The sequence below is a fragment of the Gopherus evgoodei genome, chromosome 3 (assembly GCF_007399415.2).
Source record: "Gopherus evgoodei ecotype Sinaloan lineage chromosome 3, rGopEvg1_v1.p, whole genome shotgun sequence".
Classification (NCBI taxonomy): Eukaryota; Metazoa; Chordata; order Testudines; family Testudinidae; genus Gopherus; species Gopherus evgoodei.
In genome coordinates this window covers 140,072,374-140,099,295 of record NC_044324.1, presented here as the reverse complement: position 1 = coordinate 140,099,295, position 26,922 = coordinate 140,072,374, and the positions used below count along the sequence as shown (strand labels likewise).

At 37.2% G+C, this 26,922-nt stretch overlaps 1 protein-coding gene across 2 annotated transcripts; it reads left to right on the top strand.

Annotated features, from left to right (window-relative positions):
• The first annotated feature begins 1,476 nt into the window (after positions 1 to 1,476).
• Positions 1,477 to 26,047, top strand: PHF10 (PHD finger protein 10). 2 transcript variants are annotated; one of them, XM_030556805.1, is made up of 12 exons: positions 1,477 to 1,583; positions 7,929 to 8,035; positions 8,701 to 8,831; positions 9,787 to 9,864; positions 10,886 to 11,019; positions 11,125 to 11,274; positions 14,155 to 14,264; positions 17,846 to 17,999; positions 18,595 to 18,750; positions 23,857 to 23,965; positions 24,264 to 24,452; positions 25,822 to 26,047. In XM_030556805.1, exons 1-12 carry the CDS (start codon positions 1,515 to 1,517, stop codon positions 25,905 to 25,907), a joined length of 1,473 nt encoding a protein of 490 aa, XP_030412665.1. In that variant the 5' UTR covers positions 1,477 to 1,514; the 3' UTR covers positions 25,908 to 26,047. The 2 variants fall into 2 exon arrangements, with proteins under 2 accessions (XP_030412665.1, XP_030412664.1); XM_030556804.1 differs by having other exon boundaries at positions 9,781 to 9,864.
• Positions 26,048 to 26,922: the final 875 nt, after the last annotated feature.

The window sequence follows — 26,922 nt, the reverse complement described above, 5'->3', positions numbered from 1 at the left end:
TTTAAAAAGTTCAAACTTTATAATTGTAAAAACACAAATTGTCAATGTAACGTCAAAATATATAAAGTAAATATCCTTGAATCAAACTTAAGTTTTTAAGCACCATTTTTATTACTTTGCCTTTGTAAATTTCCATTATTGATGGAATTATTTTTATCAGTTTGTGTGCGTACAATGAAATCAACATTTACCGAGTAAAAATCTTTCAATGCTATATATAAGGGTTTATCCATATTTTGTTCTTCATTTGAACAGCTTGAATGGTAATATAAATCCTACGTTAACATGGAGGAGGTAATCCACCCTTTAATGACTGGAACTGATGTGAAGCTAGAATCCAAACTTTGTACAGTGTACAGTGAGACTATGTGTTCAATAGTTTCTCTATGCAAAACTCTGTAGAACAAATTAGCTTCAAAGATTTCTTTTCATAGAAGTGTTTTTTTATGGAGAAGAAATTGTGCAGTAAGTAAATATATAAAATGTCACTGGCTGACACTTTAATATTCTAAGACTGTCACCTACTGTAATACTGAGCCTCCCAATGTTCGTGCACAAGTTAACTTCTTGATGGTAGTACATTTCAGTTATTCTTAAAGTTTCTATAAGCTTTGAGCAAATAAATTTTTTTATTTGTTTATGTGTGGCATGAATAAATACAGATTTACAGAGCCTAGCATGCAAATTTATCGCCTTAGATGACAGGGATAAATCATGCATCAAAGCCATGAAACGGGCTACAAATGCAATAAAATTAAGGTGTTCAAATAGTTAACAAATGGGGGAAGGAGGCACGGCGGGGAAGGGGCCAAAGATGCTCCTTGCCTGGGGCATCATTTGGGCTAGGGCAGCCCTAAGTGGGGTCCCTTCTCCCACTTGGGCTGACAGCAGGAGCCCCTCCTCCTGGGGCTGACAATAGAGCCTCTAGTGGACCGGGCTGAAAGCAGGAGCTCTGCCTTGCCAGGACTGACAGCCGTCTGGAGCCCGGCTGCCTGGAACTGACAGCAATTTCTAAGTACAGTACAGTTAAGCCTCACGCCTGACCTGGCAATAGAACTCTCGCATGTTAGGCGGGGGAGAACTGGGGCCTGAAGCAAACAGACAAAAATATCCGGACATTTGCGAGTTCTAGCAGGAGAGCCCGAGGGAGGCTTAATTTTACTTGGAAATCGAGTGTCTGGCGATACATTCACGAGACTTGGCTTGTCTCGTGCCTGAGACTGGAAAAAAAGCCAGGGGCCACTGGGGCTCTGCCGAGGCCAGGGCGCTTCCCGGGGAGCGGAATCGAGGGGCTAGCACGAAGTGAGGCGAGGGGAAGACGGGCGGGGGCGGAGACGCGGTGAGGAGACTCAGGAACAGGGCCCCCGGGAGGCCCTGGCAGTGGGGCTGCGAGCGACGGGCGCGCTCCAGGTGCGGCCGGCAGGTGGCGCTAAGGGGTAGGACGAGGAGGGCGTGACGCCGGGGACGCTGCGGCTTCTCGCCCCGCCCAGCGGAGGGAGTGGGCGGTGGCGGCCATGGCGGCGGTTCTGTCCCCGCGGGTCTGTGACAGCGACCCGGCTACGCCCGGGGCCCAGTCCCTGAAGGTGAGAGAGGCCGGGCTGGGAACCCTCCCCTCGCCGCGGCTCAGCGGGACTTTCGCAGGGAGAACCGGGGGGTGGCGGCGACCAGGGTGAAGCGGGGGCAGAGGGGGGCGACCTGGGAGAGAGGGAGACCCGCAGCGTGTGTGTTTCGGGGGGAGTCAGCCCTGCCCCCCCGGTGTTATGGGGGGTGACCAGGCGGCCGGCGGGGCGAGCAGCCAGCCCCTGAGGGCGAACAGGCTGCAGCTCTGCGCCGTCCCGTCCCACACCCCTCCCTCTCCGTGCCCCTGGTCCCTCTCCACGGCCCCAGACCCGGCCCCCAGGCCACGGGCCGGGCCTCAGACCGTGCGCTGGAGGGAGCCCCCTGAACCTGGCCCTGAGCTGAGCAGGTGCTGGGATATAGAGCCTGGAGGCCTCTTCGAGTGAACGGGCTACAACAGCTCCTCGGCCTTCTCGCCAGAGGGACCAAGCACGGGGGTGGGGTAGAGCTCCTGGGCCTCAACCAGTGTTGGGTTCCAGGCCTAAAAGTTGCCCAGGTTCAAGATCTGGGACTGGCCCTGTACAGTCCTGCAGCAGGTGGAAAACAGCACCCATGGGCCAGGCTCATAGCTTTGCAAAGGGTCTGGGCTTTCATAGATTCATAGACTCTAGGACTGGAAGGGACCTCGAGAGGTCACGGAGTCCAGTCCCCTGCCCTCATAGCAGGACCAAATACTGTCTAGACCATCCCTAATAGACATTTATCTAATCTACTCTTAAATATTTCCAGAGATGGAGATTCCACAACCTCCCTAGGCAATCTATTCCAGTGTTTAACTACCCTGACAGTTAGGAACTTTTTCCTAATGTCCAACCTAAATCTCGCCTGCTGCAGTTTATGCCCATTGCTTCTTGTTCTATCATTAGAGGCTAAGGTGAACAAGTTTTCTTCCTCCTCCTGATGACACCCTTTTAGATACCTGAAAACTGCTATCATGTCCCCTCTCAGTCTTCTCTTTTCCAAACTGAATAAACCCAATTCTTTCAGCCTTCCTTCATAGGTCATGTTCTCAAAACCTTTAATTATTCTTATTGCTTTTCTCTGGACCGTCTCCAATTTCTCCACATCTTTCTTGAAATGCGGTGCCCAGAACTGGACACAATACTCCAGTTGAGACCTAACCAGCGCAGAGTAGAGCGGAAGAATGACTTCTCATATCTTGTTTACAACACACCTGTTAATGCATCCCAGAATCACGTTTGCTTTTTTTGCAACAGTATCACACTGTTGACTCATATTTAGCTTGTGGTCCACTATGACCCCTAGATCTCTTTCTGCCGTACTCCTTCCTAGACAGTCTCTTCCCATTCTGTATGTGTGAAACTGATTGTTCCTTCCTAAGTGGAGCACTTTGCATTTGTCTTTATTGAACTTCATCCGGTTTACCTCAGACCATTTCTTCAGTTTGTCCAGATCATTTTGAATTTTGACCCTGTCCTCCAAAGCAGTTGCAATCCCTCCCAGTTTGGTATCGTCTCCAAACTTAATAAGCGTACTTTCTATGCCAACATCTAAGTCGTTGATGAAGATATTGAACAGAGCTGGTTCCAAAACAGACTCCAGTGGAACCCCACTTGTTATACCTTTCCAGCAGGATTGGGAGCCATTAATAACTACTCTCTGAGTACGGTTATCCAGCCAGTTATGCACCCACCTTATAGTAGCCCCATCTAAATTGTATTTGCCTAGTTTATCGATAAGGCTATCATGCGAGACCGTATCAAATGCCTTACTAAAGTCTAGGTATACCACATCCACCGCTTCTCCCTTATCCACAAGACTCGTTATGCTATCAAAGAAAGCTATCAGATTGGTTTGACATGATTTGTTCTTTACAAATCCATGCTGGCTATTCCCTATCACCTTACCACCTTCCAAGTGTTTGCAGATGATTTCTTTAATTACTTGCTCCATTATCTTCCCTGGCACAGAAGTTAAACTAACTGGTCTATAGTTTCCTGGGTTGTTTTTATTTCCCTTTTTATAGATGGGCACTATATTTGCCCTTTTCCAGTCTTCTGGAATCTCTCCTGTCTCCCATGACCTTCCAAAGACTTTCCAGTGTTTCCATCATTTGTTTCTTGCTTCTCCCCTTTTCTCAGATTCAAGGGTGACTTTAGCAAATAATATCTGAAAGTATTTTGGAAAACTCAAGTTTGCAAATGGTCTAAAGGATTGATATTCTTAATACGTATCACCTTTAATCAGTACACAGGAGACTAAGTATTATCTCATTTATATAGATGGGGAAACAAAGGTACATAGAAGATAAGTGATTTATAGTCACACAGGATGTGCCTGGCAGAGCTGAGAGTAGATTCATATATTTTGAGTCCAGAAAAGACCATTTTGATCATCTGGTATCATTTGGTCTCCTGTGTAACCTAGGTCATAGGATTTCAGTGAATGAATTCCCTTTTCAAGTCTAATAGCTGTTGTTGAACCTAGACCATCTCATCTGGAAAAAATCCTGTGTTATGAGCTGGATGAAAATTTGTTTTGGGTTGAGTTTAAAACCCATTGAGATTGATAAGTGTAAATTCACCCTTCAGTTAACATAACTGTAAGCATATACCCCCAAGTAAGAGAAAAGGAGTGTGTGCATGCACCCCAGAGCTTTTGCTGAGTATTGCTTTTGGGGAAGAGAGTGAGAGAGAGAGAGTGTGTGTGTAGGGGAGGCAGAACATAGGGGAAAAACTGGAATAGACGAAGACCCTGAACGAGCGGCTGAAAGCATGGTGGCTGAGCTGAAGAAACTGGGGACAAGTTTTTGGGTTGAGGTGCAGAATGAAAAGAGTGCACTTGGTGCAGTGAGCAAAAGAAGCTGTTTCCTCCTTTTTGATTTCTTCTTCATTCAGAGAGACAGATTTTTGTACATTCTTTAGAAATAAACAAAATGCTTTGATAAAATACCCATCACTAATTTCTGCTCCCATTTGGAACACCTCGAGGGCCCCAAACTTTGACTAACTGCTCAGGTTGAAAAGGGGCAACATTCGATATAAAAGTTTCTGGTGATGGCTGATTTCCTGCTCTTAATTTTGCACTTCATTTCTAGTCTGAATTTGATACACCTTTGTCTGCTAGATTGAATAATTCTGTTTTCAAATTTCTGTTCCCCATGTAGGTACTTATAGACAGTCAACAAATAACCTCTTAATCTTTTTGATAAACTAAATAGATTGAGCCTCTTGAGTCTCAAGGTGGAGGCATGTTTTCCAATCTTTTAATCATTCTCATGGCCCTTCTTTGACTCCTCTCCAATTTAGTTCTTTTAGCTACACCGTGGCACTGTCAGCTCATGTTCAGCTATTACCCACCATGAACCTTAAGTCTTTTTTTTGGAATCGCTACTTCCCATGATAGAGTCCCCTGTCCGATCTGTATGACCTTATGTTTGGCTGAAACACAGTCAGCCCAGAGCCATGTCCTACGCATCACACTACATCCTTTTATCTCTTAGGTGATGTCTATACTACGGACCTTATAGTGGCACAGCTGTACTGATGCAGCTGCTCCGCTGTAAAGTCTCCTGTGTAGCTGCTGTGCCAGAGGGAGAGAGCTCTCCTGCCGACATAATTAAACCACTCCCAATGAGCTGTCCACACCAGTGCTTTTCTTGGTGAAACTTCTGTCAGTCAGGTGTGTTTTCACAGCTGTGACCGACAAAAGTTTTGCTAACAAAAGTGCTAGTGTAGACAAAGCCTTAGTCTCTAATTAGAAGTTTCTGAGGTAGCAACTGCTGAAATCATTTTGGGATTAAAAATAATGAAAATGGAGAGGTGAGTAAATAACTCTTTCCCCTTTACTACTCTCAGGGTTCTCAGCAGCCATTTTTGGGGCAATGCCAAATCCAGCATTAGAAAGCATGGATCTGAAAATGAAAGCTTATGCTCAAATAAATTTGTTAGTCTCTAAGGTGCCACGAGTACTCCTGTTCTTTTTGTGGATAGACATCAGTTGTCAGTGTTCGGGGTCTCCTGCCATACTCTCAACTGTTGTTGAAAATGGTGTGGTTGTGGAGGAGATGGGATAAAACAATGTTCAGCACAGTTATAGAAATTATCAGTGTATTATGTCTGTGCTCTTAGTATTTAATATTAGGTGACTCATTAGCTCTGTGCTCTCCTTCATTGAAATTTATTTTAGTGCTGAAGCTACATGGCTGATACTCGGTGGTTCCTACCGACATTTACAGGCTGAATAACAAACAAAACAGGATTTTGATCAATGAATATTATTTTTCCATAGAAGTAGTTATTGTAATAAAACTATAAGATCTGGTGTTCTCACAATTTTTTTTCTGCTTCCCTGTGTTTCTTTGCATGAAAACCACCTCTTTTAAAAGGACTCCATCAGCTTGACAGTCAATTAAAACAAAATTAAAATTGATCTAGTTACACCTGCTTCAAACTTCTTACTAATTTTTTCCCTAATTTAAAAGTTTTCTCTCTTTTTTTGCTATGTGAAGACCCACACAAGCAAAAGGGGGAAAAGACTAGCCATAAAGCGTTGTCAAATAAACAAAGTAAAACAAAAACAGAGAGGAAGACAGACATGTTTTTTTCTAATCTTTTGATTGTATTGATCTTACAAGTGTTATGTAGCTAAAGTAGGGAAAATTAGTTTATAGATCTCCGTTCTCTCTTAAAATCCATGTTTAAAGTGTTATATTTAGATTAACATCAATATAAATGGAAAGACATTCACTAAACAAGGCCTAATAATTGTACCGGTCATTAATTAATAAATACTAAGTGTAACTGTGGGGTTGACTGTTTTTGACAGGTTAGTTCTTCCATCAGCAATATTTCACAAATGTTATTAAACAAGATGAAGGCTTTTGTTTTCTTCCAATGATTTGTAATGTGACACAGAGTTGCAGCTACTAAGATGGTATATGGCTGATATTCAGTGGTTCCTACATCTGTTTACAGGCTGAATAACAAACTATATGGGATTTCAATCAATTAATATTATAATAAACTTCATTTTTTAGATATAGTTGACTTATTCAGTGGATATCCCAACAATAAGACCATGGGTTTCATTGGTCCTTCATTTTGGTAGCATCTTAAAATTTTATATTTTTTTTGTCCTGCCCCCTCCTCCCCTGTTTTAGGGTATGACCCTCAAGTATGAGCAAATCTCATCACAACATACATTCTAAATATCATCCTTTCTCTTGCTTATAGGTCTCTTTAAATCTGACTGGGGAAAGGCACTACTGATAGAGTAACGTTTCAGAGTAGCAGCCGTGTTAGTCTGTATCCGCAGAAAGAACAGAAGTACTTGTGGCACCTTAGAGACTAACAAATTTATTTCAGCATGAGCTTTCGTGAGCTACAGCCCACTTCTTCGGATGCATAGAATGGAACACACAGACAGGAGATATTTATGCATACAGAGAACATGAAAAGGTGGAAGTATGCGTACTAGCAAGAAGAATCTAATAAATTGAGATGATCTATCATCAGCAGGAGAAAAAAAACCTTTTGGAGTGATAATTAAGATGACCCATAGAAAGTGTGAGGAGAACTTAACATAGGGAAATAGATTTAATTAGTGTAATGACCCAACCATTCCCAGTCTCTGTTAAGTTTGTGTAGAAGGTTGGTTTTTCATGAGAGTATCTAGTTTTGAGAGTTCAGTCTTAATCTTCCCGTTTGCTGTATAGGATGTTGATCAGGTGGTTTCGCAGTTTCTTTGAGAGTGTGTGGCACAATCTTGTCAGCATAGTCTATGTGATATGTAGATTGTAATGGATTTTTTACCTTTAGTCCTTTTGGTATGATGTCCATCTGTTTGCATTTGGAAAGGAAGATGATGTCTCTCTGTATCTGTACGAGTTTTTTCATGAAGTTGATAGTTGTGCTCCAAGTTTCTTCACTGCTCAGGGGATTTAGTAAACTGTCCCAGATCTTTAGCAGATGATGTGCAGACACAGTTACACCTGTAGGCATGTGGGCGTGCTGGGCAGAGGCAAAGCTCTGCCCACCTGTGTGACAATGGGGGAAACATAGTGCCTCTGCAAAACCTGGTTCCCCTTCTGTGCTGGTAAGCCTGATGAGTAGCCAGCACAAGGGAGTAAGGAACTGTGCAAGCCAGCCCATGATTTGGCGCATAGAACCCTTTTGAAATAGCACAGTACTTCAAGGGAGCAAGTTTGTTCTAGTCACAGCCACCTTTCACAATCCCAGAATAGTTTATTACATTTTTGTGAGTCTTTACATTGTGATATCCTAATACATTAAGTACATGCAGGACTTCTTGGCTTTATTTTTAATGCTTGCTCTCCATGTTTATTTCAGGATGACACAGAAGAAAATTCAAATGATAGCAGCCAGCCATCAAAAAGACGACGTATGGGCTCAGGGGACAGTTCCCGAAGTTGTGAAACTTCTAGTCAAGATCTTGGGTAATATCACTTTACTGAGGTTTTATATTTTTTAAACACTATTTTGTTGTGTTTTTCCAGAAGTTTTAACATTAGCTTTTCTTTCTCTGCTTATATGTTGCTCATGCATTTCTCTGACCTCTGCAGTGCTGAGGCATGGTGAATTAAAGTGGCATGTGAGCAACTTCCTTGCTTCAACATTGCTTTTAATGTAGTGTAATGGCGTGTTTATTTAATGCAAATTATGCCAAAGTGCGCTTTGGTTATCCTGAGGACTGACCTTACTTGTACATTTGACTTTTTTTTGCATTTTATAATTTTATGGCTTTTTAAATATCTATCTTTCAGTAGGAATGCCTGTTTTCTTATTCTTACCTTGTCAAGGATTATACAGTCCTTGATTTCATGTCCAGTGATTCATTGATAAATACTAGTTTTGTGAAACACTAGTAAAATGAAACACACTGAATGTGTGTAATTTTGAGATGGGATAGGAGGATATATTCTAAGGGGCTGAACCAACTTTCTACAGGAGTGTTGTGTTGACTTAAATGGGAATTAGATCAAGTTCTAGAAGCATGGCATTGTTAACAATTACTTTGAGTATTCTAACACTTTTTATGCAATGTATATTTTTTTAGCAAAATGTACTACTATTATTTCAAGCCCTTTGTTTTTGTGTTTAGCTTTAGCTACTTTCCTGCTGAAAATTTGATAGAATACAAATGGCCACCTGATGAAACGGGAGAATACTATATGCTTCAGGAGCAAGTCAGTGAATACTTGGGTGTGACCTCATTTAAACGAAAATATCCAGGTATCCAGGTTGAAAAGTGTGTGTAAAAAAAATCTGTCGATTCAGATGTGTACAAACTGGCAACTCTCCTCTTTTGGAATATAACATAGATCTTTCAGTTAAGAGGACATAGTCAAGATAAAAATCAAGTTTACCCATTTTTCTATCTCTGTTACTAATAATTAGCTGAAAATCTGGGCTGAGATTTCAAAAGTGACTAGTGATTTTTGGGTGCCTATGTTGAAATTATGTAAAGGAGCCTGCTTTTCAGAGGATGGAGTGCTTAAGTAACTTCTGTTAATCGTGCCTTAATTTATTTTTGAGTGTTTGTTGTTATTGGGAACTTTCTGAATTTTGCTCAACTTGGATACTGAACTAGGTTGGTCAGTTTCAGTTTTCAGTTCTTGCACAATAGTGCAATACATTATTTCCAGGTGGGGGGAAAATATCAGAATACTCAGGAGGATCTGTGCTTCACTTATGTGAGAATTAATGACAATCTGTCTTCTCCATCATTAACTACTATAATCCTTACATTAGAATTTGTAAAACACTTTTCAAAAACTTACTTTCTGCCTTTACTATTTGTCAGTGTCATTTTAATGCAATTTCTTGGAGGGAAATCCTAATTTTTAAACTATTTATAAAACTATTTATAAAACTATTTATAAAAGAAACATTAACATCTTTTTCTATAGTAGTGTAGTAATTTTGTCTGTTAAATGAATATCCCCTTAGATTACATTTTATTAATGTAATTTTTTTCAGACTTTCTATTCTTATCCCTGGATTGTACTACTGCTAAACTAAATATTAACTAAAATAAACATTTTATTGTTCAGACTTCCTTTTTCAGCATGTGGAAAAAAAGTTGTAAACTAGTTTTTGGCCTAGTTTGAACTTCTTTAATGATGGATTTGGAAATGTATAACGCTACATGGTTTTACTGCTGTTTTGTCCTCTCTTGGAGATTTAGAGAGACGAGATCTGTCTCATAAGGAAAAACTCTACCTCAGAGAACTAAATGTCATCACAGAGACTCAGTGTACTTTAGGTAAGAAAACAAAATGAATTTTCAGTTTTCTGATGCAGTTGGATTAGGCTAGAATGTTTGATTCCTGCCGTAAAATGATAGAATCAAGTAATTTTTGACTAGACATTTAAATTTGGTTTTGATTGCAATAAGGTTATTTATTTTACCTTTAAAATGTAATGTAATGTAAAGTTAAGAATGTGTAACATTTGGAGTCTAAGGTCTTCAACAGACTACTAGATCTTCACGTTATTTTTACCAGTTCTAATGATTTCATTTGCTGAAGGGGATATTTTATTAATGTAGGCCCTGCTTTTCCAAGCTGATCAAGAGAAACTCTGTGTCGGCATGAAGACCTATTGTCTTAGATGGGGCTTTGTGCAGCTCTAAAGGTCTGCCTGTGTTGATCAGCTTGCAGGTTTGAGGTCGTGTGAATTAGGTTAAAGTACTTGAGTGTATTCATATCAGAATGAAAATCTTAATATTTTCTTCTTTCGCTTATAATAAACATTAGGTTGGATTGACGTACTGATTGATTAATGTCTGTCACAGTTCTGTTCTCTTTGATATCACAAATCTATGTAACACTGCACTCTCATTTATACAGGAAGTTGACTGTTTTATAAAATCACTTTCATTGCTTCCCTGTATTCTGTATCTTTTGATTTGTCACTGGTTTATTTAGCATATGACAGAATCTATAAACAGAATAACAGCTGCATAGTATTTTGGGCTGCTGATTTTTCCTAATTTTTTTTTTAAAGCAAAACATGAGGCTTTAGACATACAGCTTCCATTAAATTCATTGAGAACCACACTGTTAACCCCCCTAAAATGTTTTGAAAATGGAGGAGTGGTTCATTTTAGAATTTTTTAAAAAGAGTGTTATTGCAGCATAATTTCTATGTTCAGTGAAAGGTGTTGTGTATGTTAGGCTCTCTGCTTTAATGGCAAACTTTACAGTAGACTACGGGTCAAAATGGTAAATGACTTAAAATTTGTTTTGCAATGTAGCATTATTAGTGTTTTTTATCTAATCTAGGTCTAACAGCCTTACGCAGTGATGAAGTGATTGATTTGATGATTAAAGAATATCCTGCCAAACACGCTGAGTATTCCGTAATACTGCAAGAAAAAGAACGCCAGCGAATAACAGATCATTATAAAGAGTACTCTGTAAGTAATCCCTCAGACTTTAATGAACCAGAGCTAGAACATACTGGGCATGTGGATTAAGTTTCAAATTTGTCTTGTAAATTAATACAATTATTTTTATTTCAGCAAATGCAACAACAGAACACACAAAAAGTAGAAGCTAGTAAAGTTCCAGAATATATTAAGAAAGCTGCCAAGAAAGCTGCAGAGTTTAACAGCAATTTAAACCGGGAACGAATGGAAGAAAGAAGAGCCTATTTTGATTTACAGACACATGTAGGTTGACTTAAATGTATTGCTTGATAATGACAGTTAGCTCCTTGTTTATTATAGTAAAGATGTCAGTCTCTTTGGTGCTTTTTCTGAAAACATATTGTTGTAACCACTCTTTATCGTAATATTGGATTAGAATTAATTTGGGTTAGAAATAAAATAGATTTGAATATATACATTTTAAAAAGTAATTTTGCCAAATAGAATAGAGCTTTCCACTTTAGCTTTTTTTAATATCCTTTACATTAACTAATTGATTTCTTAAGCTGGAAAGACTTCCATGTGAGGAAGCACTATTAGCACTACCTAGTTTAGACATGAGACAAATAAGTGTTGTAATAGTATATAAAATAGCATAAAGGAGGTCAGGTCATTTGGATGCCCCTATTACCATTTCTCATAACACAAGAGTATGGGGACACCTAATGAAATTAAAAGGCAAGAAATTTAAAATTGATAATTACTGATTGTCAAAAAGTTAGCTTGTGATAGTAAATTCTACAAATTATTCTTGATGCAAAAATTTTAGTAGTATTCTAGAAGGGTTTAGACATTTATGAATAAAAATATTTTATATTGTTCAACTGAAAGGATAAAAGTATGTATTAGTCTTGCTTCAGAATTTAAGCCAAGCATTGTTTGCCAGAGAGCAGTTAAGCGGAAGCTTTCCCCATAGATAAATTATTGCATAGTAGTCCATTTGAAGATTTTAGACTTTTCTGATATTGGCCCCTGTCAGTGACAGGCTAGCGGACCATTGATCTGCTCTTTTATGGCTGTTCCTGTGAGATTCTATTTTGTATATGCTCATCATACCTGATACTTTTGTACACAAAAGTCTGCTTTCAAAGTTAGTTCCTTGTTCTTACTACTCTCTATTATTATGCTGCTCTGGTAAAATTGCATTTTAAAGATGCTCAGTATGAAAACTAATTTATGTTTTACTTTATTTAGCAGCTTGTATGGTAATGTAAATGTAATAAAAGGGTGTATTACAGAGTCATAATGCCATAAAGGAGATTAGGTATCCATTGTGTTAAATATAGGTCTGTCAAGTGATTTAAAAAAAAATCGCTCTATTAAACAACATTAGAATACCATTTATTTAAATATTTGTGGATGTTTTCTACATTTTCAAATATATTAATTTCAGTTACAACACAATACAAAGTGTATAGTGCTCACTTCATATTTATTTTTGATTACAAATATTTGCACTGTAAAAAACAAAAATAGTATTCCTCAATTCACATTATACAAGAAGTGTAGTGAAATCTCTTTATCATGAAAGTTGAACTTACAGATGTAGAATTCTGTATAAAAAATAACTGCATTCAGAAATAAAACAACATAAAACTTTAGAGCCTACAAGTCCACTCAGTCCTACTTCAGCCAGTTGCTCAGACAACCAAATTTGGTTACAATTTAGATGAGATAATGCTGCCCGCCTTTGTTTACAATGTCACCTGAAAGTGAGAACAGGCATTCACATGGCACTGTTCTAGCCAGCATCGCAAGATATTTACATGCCAGATGCACTAAAGATTCATATGTCCCTTCATGCTTCAATCACCATTCCAGGGGATATGCGTCCATGCTGATGATGGGTTCTGCTCGATGTGATCCAAAGCAGAGCGGACCGTTGCATGTTCATTTTCATCATCTGAGTCAGATGCTACCAGCAGAAGGTTGATTTTCTTTTTTGGTGGTTTGGGTTCTATAGTTTCTGCATCTGATTGTTGCTTTTTAAAAACTTTTGAAAGCATGCTCCACACCTTGTCCCCCTCAGATTTTGGAAGGCACTTAAACCTTGGGTCCAGTGCTGTAGCTATTTTTAGAAATCTCACATTGGTATCTTCTTTGCGTTTTGTCAAATCTGCTGTGGAAGTGTTATTAAAACGAACATGTGCTGGGTCATCATTCGAGACTGCTGTAACGTGAAATATATGGCAGAATGCAGGTAAAACAGAGCCAAAGACATACTGTTCTTCCTCACCGAGTTCAGTCACAAATTTAATTAACACGTTATTTTTTAATGAGCATCATCAGCATGGAAGAATATCCTCTGGAATGGTGGCCGAAGCATAAAGGGGCATACGAATGTTTAGCATATCTGTCATGTAAATACCTTGCCACGCTGGCTACAAAAGTGCCATGTAAAGCCTGTTCTCATTTTCAGGGACATTGTAAATCAGAAGCAGGCAGCAGCATCTCCTGTAAATGTAAACAAACTTGTTTGTCTTAGCAATTGGCTGAACAAGAAGTAGAACTGAGTGAATTTGTAGGCTCTAAATTTTTACACTGTTTTGTTTTTGAGAGCAGTTATGTAACAAAAAAAAGTCTGCATTTGTAAGTTACACTTTCAGTATAAAGAGATTGCCCTACAGTGCTTGTCTGAGGTTAACTGAAAAATACCATTTCTTTTGTTTATCATTTTTACAGTGCAAATATTTGTAATAAAAAATAATATAAAGTGATCACTGTACACTTTGTATTCTATGTTGTAATATAAATCAATATATTTGAAAACGTAGGAAAACATCCTAAAATATTTAATCAATTTCAATTGTTGTTCTGTTTAGCTGTGCGATTAATCGCGATTAATTTTTTTGAGTTAGTTGTGTGAGTTGTGATTAACAACCGTAGTTAAATAGGCATTTTATTATTTAGATTTTTATAGAATATTATTTTGACAGTAGAACTATAAAATATACTGTATATAATATACGCCCTTAAGTGCTGCAGTGAATCTGGGACAAATCAGGTGACTGTTCCAGCATAATAAAGGCCAAGTTCAAAAATGTGGAAGAGACAAATGAATTAAAAAAAAAAAAGGTTGCTTGTGTGGAAAATGAGATCTTTGTTTTGTATTAAACAATACAGATTATCCAGGTGCCTCAAGGAAAATACAAAATATTACCTACAGAGAGAACAAAGGTTAGTCCTTATCCAGTGGCTCTCATACCAGGCCAGTTCCAGGAGTACTACAAAAGGTACATAAAAAGATATCATAGTTGCTGTCTATATTACATCTACTTGCTTGTATATCCCAGGAAACTAGCTGTGATGAGTAGTAGTGATAATACTTACAAAATAATTTTGAGTGAATTTTATGTCCGTGAGGTATGTGAGTCTGACCGACCAAAAGACTGAAATGCATTCTCCACTGAACAAGTTTGGCAGTGGCAGCAGCAGTGCAAGCTTCTCCACACTGCTCTGTCAGTGTGCCTCAGCCTTGTTCTAGAGCAGTGATGAGCAGCCTGTGGTCGCGGGCTGCATGCAGCCCGTCAGGATGATCCGCTGGTGGGCTGCATGACAGTTTGTTTACATCGACCGTTCACAGGCAAGGCCACAGGGAGCTGCGGGTGCCCATGCCTGCAGACAGTCAATGTAAACAAACTGCCTCGCAGCCCACCAGCGGATTTACCTTGCTGGGCCACAGGTTGCCCGCCACTGTTTTAGCGGGACCGATTTGACATGCAACAGAGAGTAGTTCACTCTGTGTCCATTCAGTACTAGGGCTCTACAGAGACTGTCAAGAGTATGTGTGATATGTCTAAATTTTGTATTGCAGGCTTGTGGTCAAACACTTTCTATGCAGCAATTTTGCATGAATGCAGAGAAACAGTTTTAGGAAGTGGTTTTTCTAAGACTGATCATTGCTAACAGCTAATTTTGATTGGTTTTGCATGGCCTAAGAATGTTAGGTGAAATTGGATGTGTGTGAGAGGAGGGAAAGTTTTGATAAACGGGCCCCTCTCCCTCTCAAAATGCCTATGCTTCACTGTGTATATAAGCTTTTAAAACCTCTGCCCTGTGGCACATAGCCTTAATATGTTGTATTGCCCAAGATTAGCCTGGAAATGTTTTCTCCAGAAACTTCCATGTTATATGTAAGGGTTGACTCAAGTCAACTAAATACCTGAGAAGCAAATGGAGATGCAGCTTGATTTGGTTATTAGAACAGATAACCGAGAGCCAAGATTTTATTCCTGATTGGTGCTGGATTGCAGTGTGACCATAGGCAAGTCACGTATTCGCAGTAGGCCTCAGTTTCACCATTGATAAAACAGGAATAGTGGTCCCCTTGGTAAAGTGCTTTGAGGTCCTCAGATCAAAGTTGCTGTATAAGTGCAAAATGATTTCCAAAAGGGTATGGTTTTACCAAGAAGGGTTATGTGCACACCTAATGCACCTGTACTTTCCATTCATCTTTTCTAATGCTGACTGAAAGTAAAGGTCATTTAAGTGGAATAACTAATGCACAGCAGCCTTCTAAGGTATTTAGTTACTAGGAATATAGAGTTTGTATACCTGCACCATTCATTGTATGTTCCCAATGAAAAAACACTTAAAATGTTAGAAATTGAGGCAATATCTGAAGGATTATAACTTCATTAAAATGTTTGATATTCTGTGTCGTATTAATCCTGTGCCACAGATTTCACGTGTTAAATTTTTTTTCCCATTTTGCTGAAAAAAGCATGCTCATTTCTAAAGGAAGTACATTTCATAATTAATATGAAATGTGCATTAAATATAATTGGCATATTTTTGAAATTTCAATCCACATAATTCTGTGTCCCTTACTGCTTTCTTTTGGAGCCTAATTAATAATTGTGAAATTTGTTTTATACTTATATATGTGTCCATATGGTATTTTATGTAATATAAAATAAATAGCCTCTTGGGGATAGTAAACATTACTTACTGGAGGTTTCAGTGTATGCATTGTTTGATCTTTGGTGAATATGTGGGTGTAAAATGTTTGGCATAATCCATGGAACAATCTCTTAGATTAACTGTCATAATCATCTTCCAACACAAATATAAATATAGTTAATGTATTAGTCCACATTAAGATGCTGTTCTGTATTAATTTTGGTTAAAAATAGGGCTGTCAAATGATTAAAAAGATTAATCGTGAGATTTGAAAAAAAGGTCACAATTACTGGCAGTTTTAATTGCACTGTTAAACAATAATAGAATACCATTTATTTAAATATTTGTAGATGTTTTCTACATTTTCAAATATATTAATTTTAATTACAACACAATACAAAGTGTACAGTGCTCGCTTTCTATTATTTTTATTACAAATATTTGCTCTGTAAAAAGATAAAAGAAATAGTATTTTTCAATTCACCTCATACAAGTACTATAATGCAGTCTCTTTGTCATGAAACTGTAACGTACAAATATAGACTTCTTATTTTTTTATTAAATAACTGCACTCAAAAGCAAAACAATGTAAAACTTTAGAGCCTACAAGTCACTCAGTCCTACTTCTTGTTCAGCTAATAGCTAAGACAAACAAGTTTGTTTACATTTATGGGAGATAATGCTGCCCACTTTTTATTTACAATGTCACCTGAAAGTGAAAAGAACAGGAGTACTTGTGGCACCTTAGAGACTAACAAATTTATTTGAGCATAAGCTTTCGTGGGCTGTAGCATCTGATGAAGTGGGCTGTAGCCCACGAAAACTTATGCTCAAATAAATTTGTTAGTCTCTAAGGTGCCACAAGTACTCCTGTTCTTTTTACAGATACAGACTAACACAGCTGCTACTCTGAAACCTGGAAGTGAGAACAGGGATTCGCATGACACTGGTGTAGCCAGATATGCTGAACATTTGTACATGCTTCAATCACCATTCCAGAGTATATGCTTCCATGCTGAAAACGCTTGTTAAAAAAACTGTGATTAATCATGCCTAATTTTTTAAATCTAGCTAATTTGTTTTGTATTAATCATTTGAGTTAACTGCAATTTAATTGACAGCCCTAGTTTAAAATAATTAAACCTATCCTGAGTCTGCCAGCTAGAACAAAGCACCTTGAACCAACAAACATGTTAAATCTATCTCTGGGTATTTAGCAAACTGTTGGTTCTACTTCTTTTACTGTACTCATCTAAGCCCTGATGCTGTGTTAGTATCTGCTAGTATAATTTCTTTGGCTGTGCACATACCTGTTGACTTTAATGGAACTCTACAGTGGCAAAGGGAGTGCTGAATAACAGGTTCCAGTGCGGGATTGAAGTCTTAAAAAGTTCTTTTTCGTGCAGCTCCATATGATGTTGAATAACTTCCTAAACTTTGTGTCTCTGTGAATTCTCAAACAATTGGGGGATCTATTTAGTTGATTGCTCAGACACTAGGATTTCGAGCTTGATCCAAAGCTCATTAAAATCAGTGGAAAGACTTCATTGTTTTCAGTGGTCTTAGGATCAGGCCTTTGTCTATAAGGTGTGAGGGAACATGCACCTTTTACTGGACTGAGTAGCTGAAGTGTTTTTTTAAAATGTAACCAAATATTCTTTAACATGGAGTAACATTTATGACCAAGAAGCAGAGATGTATTTGTGACCCAGATTTTCAGAATTGTGTACATAATTATTGTTCATGTGCACACAATTGTGGTAATGTTATATGCAATTAAAAATGGGCTTTCAGCTTGTCTAGACTTTTTTTTTAATTTTTCACTGCAATTAAGTGTTTTTATATTTTGTTGATGGTGTGTGTGTGTGTGTGTGTAAGTATATGGTAGTAAACAATTATTTCTTGATTTTAGATACTCCCCAGATGAACTTCGTTATTTGCCATTAAACACAGCCCTTTATGAACCACCTTTAGATCCAGAACTGCCTGCACTGGACAGTGATGGAGATTCGGATGATGCGGAAGAGGGTCGAGGGGATGACAAACGGAAAATCAAAGGCAATTCGGTAGGATAAATTGAAAAGTGATCTTTAACAAAAAAGAGATTCTCTTTCTTCACCTTCCCTTTGGTCAATGTCAGTAGTGGCTTCACTTGGATTTTTAACATCTGTGTCCAGTAGAGTTTAGGTTAAAGGAGAACTGTGAGGCAGAAGCAAAATAAAAAGTTTTTTGGTTTTACCATTTTAATGCTTCTTTTAGATGCCAAATTTCATGCAGTTTGGTAGCATGTTTCAAACATGTGTTGGGCAATTTATCTGCCTTTCTGGCCTGTATCTGTGAAAAACTTGATAGATGTTGAACATCTAGCATATTGGTAAATAGTTTGGTTTTGACAAGTCTTAAATTAAAACAATTTAGAAGAAAGGATAAATGCTTCTTCACCGATTTTGCATCAGGATCCCCTGGAAAATACTGGAACCCTTGTGCTGTGATGCCAGCCTCTGTGTGAGACATATAGACATAAAAGGTTACACTAAAACAGGCCATACCATATTTAAATTTCAGCTGTGCTGTAGGTAGGAAGCCATTAACCCTTGTTGGCATTGGAGCTTAGAAAAGACTAGTTTCTCTCGCTCAAAAAAAGTTATGTTTTTATTATAGGACAACTCGTCTGGCAATGTATCTGAAGGTGAATGCGCCAATGACAACCAGGAGGATTCTTTTCAGGGAAGACAAAAAACAAGAGACAAAAGTGCTACTCCAAGAAAAGATGGTTCCAAACGTTCTGTACTGTCCAAATCAGTTCCTGGGTACAAGGTAGAAGAAAAAAGCCCCTGACTCCGCTTCTTTACTGACCAGCCTCTCTCCCTGAAATATTTAACTTTGTTTTTAAAAAATATGGAAGTTCTGCTTGCTGTACTTCACTAGCTGCTCTCCTGTTGTGCTCTCAGCTGTTTGCTTCTTTCCTTCCTTTTTTGGCTTTATTTTACTAGGGGCTTTTCTGTTACCCTGGCTGTGGAGTGGCTTCTAATTCTGTGTCATAACTGATTTCTGAGCAATTACAGCAAAAAAAAATGGCTGTTATAAAGAGAATTTTATATTTTCCTCACTGCTTTAATGTAGCAGTCAGAATTACCTGTCAGTGTAAAACCAGCATTGAGTATTCGCTGTTTTTGTCTTAGTAGTAGTTAGTGTGGCAGCAGATCATGAGACCAGTGCTGTAAAGCGCAGCAATATGGCTGAATATATTGTCATAACATGCACTTAAATAGGGCCTTTCATCCTGAAGGATCCCAAAGTGTTAGACTATTTATAGGTTTTACATCACTTACCGATAAGTGCAGCCACCTTTGGGGCGGAATGCAAAACTAACTACAGTTCAAGCAACACTACCCGAACACTTAGGACAGATATGGAGAATAACAATTTATCTAATTCATGTTACAAAAGGAATTTCTGTCCGCAGAATGTTCTTACTCACGCTAAAATTTGGCTATGATAATAAGGCACTTTAACATCTGTAAAGCAGTGATTACCAAACCCAGGACAGAATAATCAATACTAATAATGTAACCCTTTCCCATTAGTCAAATGAGGATTAAATATATTTCAAGAGAAACTGGAGTTCATCTGCATGATTTAAATTTTAGTCTATGGAACTTTGTACAGGAAAGGGGTCTTGATTGTACACCTTCAAAAATACATGTGGTCCAATCCTGCTCCCATTGAATTCAGTAAGTTTGCCATTGACTTCAGTGGGAGCAAGAGCAGCCCCATTGTGTGGAAAGATGCTACAGTAAGGAAGCGTTTAAACCATGGTAATTGGGAGTGTTTGCCAAAAGATGCTGTTTTAAAAAAAAAAAAAAGCAAGATTTTTTTTCTGTGATGTCAAGATCGTATGTTTTGGGAAATCTTGCAGCAGCAAAGGTAATTGTGGGCTGTTAATGGTTTGAATTTTACAATTCAGGAATGTTTGCTAACAATCTAAATTTACTGTTGATTGATAAAGAAGCTATACATCAAACTTAGACGTTAGTTGTAATAAGAATTGGACAGCGTCAGTTGATTGGAAAAGGTTTATGTAGATTCGATAATTGCACAATACGTATTTTTTGCAGTTTATAACAAAACTATCAAGCTTCGGCCATCTCTCCTCTTTTGAGGAGTATTTTAAGATAGATGCAAATTATGGATATTTGAACTGTGTAATATAAATATCTTTTTATATATGTAACTTTGCGAATTGCTTATTACAGACCCAAACTCACGCCAGTATTTTCAAGAATATGAAATCCAAAGATGAAGTTTGAAAAAGTGTTAGCATTGTTTAACTTTATATTAGAGATTGTATGCGACTGGTCTGACAGAAAAAGGAGCTTCATTTAGGTATGAAGACCACAAAGTACAGTATCTGTTTGTTAGTCTGCTCTGTCTAGTGGTCTTTTGAATACATAGAGAGAACGAATGAAACAGAACCATTTGTAAGGTTCTGAACTCCTAAGTGTAGAGCTGTACAAGTAATGCAGTACTGCAGTTTGAAAATGGACCCAAATGGGTATTACCCATTAGTTTAAACTACCAATTATGTTAGTAACAAAGCAATTAGTGCAAGCTAATTTGATAACTTACAGTGCCAAAATATTTGTATGGCATGTCTTCACAACTTCAGTGTACCTAGCATTACTCAAAGGTGATGCATCAGGCTGTTGATACCTCAAGAGGTGGTACAGCTGTGCATTTTTTTTAAATGGGAATTTTAAAACATTTTTCATATGCCCCTTACATGAAATATCTTAAAACTGATTAGATGTGAACATTCTTGTTAGAGGTGGCCTACAAAAAGATTGAACAGATATTGATATACCAGAACGTACCTAAATATGAAGGCACTTTAAGCTGAAGGCTGTAAACCGATCTTAAATGTCCTTTTACATTTTGGGATTTTTGGTAATATTTTTCCTCTGTATTATTCAGTTTGTCCACATTTTATAGGATAATCTTTAGGTTACATTTAATTAAAATTGAAGGATAATTGCTGCAACATCAACATATATAAGTGAATAGCTATAGTCAATACAGTAGAAATGATACAATGGAATTCTCATATTTACTTCTCTTTTTAAGCAGGAAAACTGGTGTATTTTGTATGAAGCCATTTTTATTAAGTGTCAGCCTTTTAATTGATATTATGGTTAGCACGTTTTATATTTCGTTACATCACAAAGTGTATGCGTCTTGGATGTTGCTGCAATTGATGCAGGACTGGCTACTACATTGCACACACAGGGTTCTGTTCTCAGAGTTCAGGAGGTTTTTGCACGTAATAAATCTGCCATGTGTTAAGCTACTAGGTCCTCAAAACATTTTGCTTTGGGTTCACTATATATGAAATTTAAATGCCTTGCCCACAGGCAGCAGGACCTCAGAGAAAAATCATGCTTGTCTGAGTGTTTGCAAATGCTTCATTTAAGACTCTGAGCTGCAGCACAGGAGCATGGAAGTTAGTTACAGAGTCCCCCTGCCTCACCCTTCATCAAAATAAGATGAAGGTGATTTGGAAAATAAAATGGTCAAATGGGATATTATGATTTCCCATACAGGATAGACAGATATTTTCATAGTGTTCCCTAAAAGCCATTTAATTTCTTTAGGCTGGTAGAACTTGAATTGCTTTGAAATGTGAATACCTTGTGTTTTGTTTGGTTTGTTTTTCTTTTTTTTTCTCCCCTCTCTTTCTTTTTTTTTTTTTTAAAAAAGGGTGCTTCCGTACCTTGGGGCTCTCTGTTTTTAATATGCTGTGATTATTTCACTGTTTCTAGTGAACACAAGTTAGTGGAGTGGAAGTAGAGGGAAGTATTAACAATAAATACACATGTCAGTGTCTAATTTTATAATTATATGTATCGAAGTACTAACTATACATACACTAACAGGGGTACAGTAACCAAAAGTTCACTTTAGTTTCAGTGGAGTGAGAGGGAGTTTGCTGCTATATATTATGGCAGTATAGTATGAATAATTCATAGCTGAAATAGAATTTGGATTAGAGAAGTGCACTTGCTATTTTAGAGAGGTTTGTTTTACTTAGCTGTAGGTAAAAGAACACAACAAAAACCTTACTCTTAGAATGTAGCAGTAAGCAACAAGAGGGTAGATAAACACAGCAAGACTGAGGTTTAAGTATGTGCCACTATCCTTTTGTTGGGAAGAGCAGGGTATACAAGGTATATATGTAGGAGACATAGAATAGTTACCAGTAAGAATTTTCTATGTATGCTTTCACTTCCATGATATTTATTTTGTAGAGACATTTGTGAATGTTAGACTTCTTTTACAGTTTTACTATATTTATGTATAAAACAGGTTTGACTATGCTTTTTTAAAATAAATAAGCAAAAAAAGTCTCTCTGAATGCCTCTGTCATCTTTTGAAAAGGAAGTTGTATATAAACATCCGGTGGGTTTTGTTTTATTTAAAACTCTTCAGGCCAGACAAGTTAAGCAGACTATAGCCACAAAAGGAGGGTTAGTAACTTCAAACATTTTAAAAGCAGGGCAATGAATTCTGACAGATTAAGAATTGCTGAAGACGTTAATTATCTTGCTAAATGTTAGGAAAGAGCTGGCTGGTAAATAACATTTTTGTTTTAAAAGGTGCAGTATTGAATACTTTTTTCTTTTTAATAGCTTTATGTTCCCTGCCATTTTTATTAATACCATCTTAGCTTAAAAATAGTCTACCACTTTTATTCTCTCTTTCATTTGGCAAGTTTTTTTGTTTTAAATAGAGCAAGTCCCATTGTGACTATTTATCAGCAATCCCACAGTTCCTTAGGGAGTAGGATTTTAGTTTAAAATTCCTCTATTGACTAGATGATTGCTTCTGTACAACGGAACTAAAATATCACTGAGACAGATTTTTAAAAATCTCTGGCAGTAGTGGATTTAACATCATTAAGTGCTGTATTTGAATCCAAACCTTCATTAAGATGCAGTAGGTTGAAGTCTGACATTAAAGCTGTTTGAGTGTCCCTTTGAGAAACAATTTGATACCTTAATTGTATTTTTTCTTTTCCTCTAAGTAAAGCTATTGCTAGTTTATCTTTTGGGTTTGGTCACAAAATTACTACACAAATACTGGGAACCGCACAGCCAATTTAAGCACCTGGGATTTCTTTGCCTTAAATAGATGTTATGAACACTCAGTTCCTTTCTTTCTCAGTTCACTCTCTCCTAGCAGTGTTGTAAATGTAGAATTGTAGTGTTTTCTATAGCAACAGCAATCATGACTTTGGTATAGAAAAAAGGAACAGTAAAACTCATTAAAGCAACACAACTAACTTGTCTATTAGACATTTTGGAAGCTTAAACAATACAAATTAAGTGTATTAAATTGTATCTTATTTTGTGGTATTAATTTTAAGCTTCCATTCAGATGGGTTAAGTAATTTTGCATTTCTTAAAGGATATTTATGTTCTCCTTGTGTACATGGAAGCTTGTGAATTTGGAGATTCATATAAACATATTCTCCTATTCCTACTATATTTGAACAAATTTGATTTAGCTTTAAAGGTATAATATAGTGTATGTTATTTGTATTCACTATTAAGGGAAGTGCTAGCTGACAAGCTTGCAGGAGGATCTAGCATACACTTTTGTTTTGGTTTCATTTTCTGTAAAATGATTTACATATAGCTCACTGCACATGCTCTAAATATCAAATTTGTATGCATCTTTCCTAAGATTTTAAAATAACCAGTGTTTGTCAATATCACCTTATGTCTTAAGAGTCACTTCAATCACAGGATACAATTTACATTAGTAATTTACAAAAGTTAAAATGGAGATACCTTAACAAATTTCCTGTTAAATCCATTATAAATTCTTCTGGGATGAATTTATAGCCCTCTTCTACCCTTCCAGCCAAAGGTCACTCCAAATGCTATATGTGGAATTTGTCTGAAGGGTAAGGAGTCCAACAAGAAAGGAAAGACTGAAGCACTTATACACTGCTCCCAATGTGACAACAGTGGTAAGTATCGATATACACTTTAACTGGAATGCTGGAAGTTTTAATTGCCACGTTTTACTACTTTCAGTGGAAATATTTTGTATAATAAATTTGCATACAAATATTTCAGTCTTCCTAGAAACACTTTTTCTCTTTAAAATTTCCTTAATTGTACTTAAGTATGTACTAGAACACATTCACTGCACTGAGTCTCTTAGGTGAGCTAAACTTGATTTTTGTAAAATAGCTATTAAGTTATTCTAATTATTTTACAACTTCATTTCTAAAGGTGCTATTAATAATATTGGTTTTAATCTAGGCCACCCTTCTTGTCTTGATATGACTATGGAGCTTGTTGCTATGATTAAGACCTACCCTTGGCAGTGTATGGAGTGTAAAACATGCATTATATGTGGGCAGCCTCACCATGAAGAAGAAATGATGTTCTGCGATGTGTGTGACCGTGGTTATCATACCTTTTGTGTGGGGCTTGGTGCTATCCCTTCAGGTAATGAAACAGAAATTAGTCTTTAAGGGCTGGGGTTTTCTACTGTGTTACAAAATTATACTTCCATAGGGGTGTATGAATTAGTTGACTGTAAACATTAAGTAGCGTCTACAGTGTAAGATGGCATTCATTGAATTATCCAAAACAGCAGAAATGAGTTTTTCTAAAAATTTTCTGTATATTTTAGTAATGTACAGAGTATAGGATTGGCAGCTTCACTATTTTACAACACTATGACTGTTCCTGTCAAAATTCGAGTAGCGCTATGGCTCAGAACCCCATTTTCAGGATTCCCACAAGATATTGAATACCTACCTTCATCCATAAATGAAGGACGTATAAACTTTGCATTTCTCCCTATTGATAGTATAACCTTTGCATTGTTTTAGAAGCTTTAACAACAGTACAAATGCTTTATTAAAGTAGAAGAAAAAAGTGTGTGCTCCACTCCATCTGTGTAAATACACTTGACCCCTTTTTTTTACGTCACAACTTGCATCTTCAATTAAATAAACCCAGTAACATGCTTAAACTTGAACAAAGCTGCTATGTGCAGTCATTTATACCTACTTTACATTAATATAAAAGATACTGATTTAGTAGCATTTTTCACTCATTTTGCTCCTTTGTAAATAACTGCACAAGGTGTAAGGCAGTGTAGAATCAGAATTAAAGAACTAATCATTGACTGGAGTTGTCAGTCCGATTTTGTAAAACTAAATCCATGTCGCAAAATACAGCTACTGTATTGATGCACGTACCCATTAAGTTCTGCAATGCTAGCATTGCTGTAACAATGATATTCAAGTCTTGAAAACATTGTGAGCCGCACTTGAGTTGACAGTTGTTCCATTGCTGCTGAACTCTTCCATTCAAGTTGTGATTGATTTACACTAGGATCTACATAACTGAGCCATACTAAAGGTAGAACATAAGTAGAAGTCGTTAATATTCCTCTAAAGTAGTCAATCAACAAATAAAAATGCTTTGATCTAATGCACTCAATTTTCCTTGAGTCACAAGTGAAGTATGGGTAGTGTTTATTCTTATCTCAAAACCATCCTACAGTAGCACTGGAGCTTCTTAATTGTTGTGAAGCCCAGTCATGTGATCACAGGCCAGTCTGAGATACAGTGAATATGTGGGAATGTATATACCACCACCTGTTCCTACTCAGTATTATTACTCTTATGTACTTACATTGTCTTCAAATTTAAAGGAAGAAATATTAACTTCTAGACATTGGTTTATATTTTGCATGTTACCAGCACAGGTAGTGCAAAAAAAAAAGTATTTACTCATCTTGTAAACTAGTCATGGGTTCTACAGTTAATAAAAATATTAACTAATGTCAACTTTTCTTTCTTAGGTCGCTGGATTTGTGACTGTTGTCAAAAAGACCCCCCCACACCTAGAAGAGGAGGAAGAAGGGGAAAAAACAGCAAAGAGGGCTAAAGGAATAATGTTTGCCTTCCAATACAATTAACTGCACAAATTGAAGTGATAAATTTGGTGCTATTTAACCAACCACTCTGTATATGGAACAAAACCACTTAAGCATCTTTTACCAAATAAAATTTTTATAATTTTGGCTATGAGTTTTCCTATGATGGCAGTAATTGAGCATGTATTCTGTCATAACAGTTTAGATTGACAACTCAAATTTTTATTCAAGAGGGAAAACTTTCAAAAAGTCTTCTCAAAGAGGCAGTTTATAGCAACACTTGTATATGCCAATGTTGAATAGCAGTAACTTCTATGTGGAGAGAAAACTACACAAAAGTTTAGGTAGCTGCATAGCACTCAGTTTTATTCCCCATGATTCAATCAAAGCAAAGCATTCAATTACTTTAAAATAATCAGTGTTGCTTTAATTAAAAAAAGCCATGACTTTGAAGCTTGTAGGAATAATACCTAAAAGTTTCAATGCATTGCCAGAAAATCCAGTCTCCTTTATTATGAACTAGTTTAAGTCTCTATAACTGAAAATAGCTTGCACCCCAAGAATTAAATGCATCTAATTTTCATAAAGATGCACCAACAACCATAAAGAACAGATGATACTACGGAAGTGGCACTAAAATTGTGGTTACACTTCAGAAAAGAGGTATATATATGGAGAGAAACCTTTTTCTGCTTATGATAATGCAGGCTGGGTTGCTTTTAATGAGAAGTGACAATATTGCTTATATATTTACAGATATAAAAATAGCTGAATAACTGATTCATTATAATTCTTCCTTGACTAGAAAGATCAGCCTCTGCCTGCAGAGAAAATAAAGATGGCAAACTTGATTCAGGTCGTGATTTTGGGCGCATCAGTTTAAATGCACAAATTGATACCTTAGAAGGTTGAGAAAGCACTGAGCACCTACATTTTGAAAAGTCAGGCTCTTTTAAATTGGATCTAACTAGGCACCTAAAATCACCTGACCTTGACATTTCCTGGTCTTTGTTACACTGCTTTCAA

Coding starts and splice junctions, on each gene's coding strand:
- PHF10 (XM_030556804.1), top strand. CDS start 1,515: ATGGCGGCGGTTCTGTCCCCGCGGGTCTGTGACAGCGACCCGGCTACG. Junction 18,751..23,856: donor AATCAGTTCCTGGGTACAAG/GTAGAAGAAAAA, acceptor CTACCCTTCCAG/CCAAAGGTCACTCCAAATGC. Junction 23,966..24,263: donor CTCCCAATGTGACAACAGTG/GTAAGTATCGAT, acceptor GTTTTAATCTAG/GCCACCCTTCTTGTCTTGAT.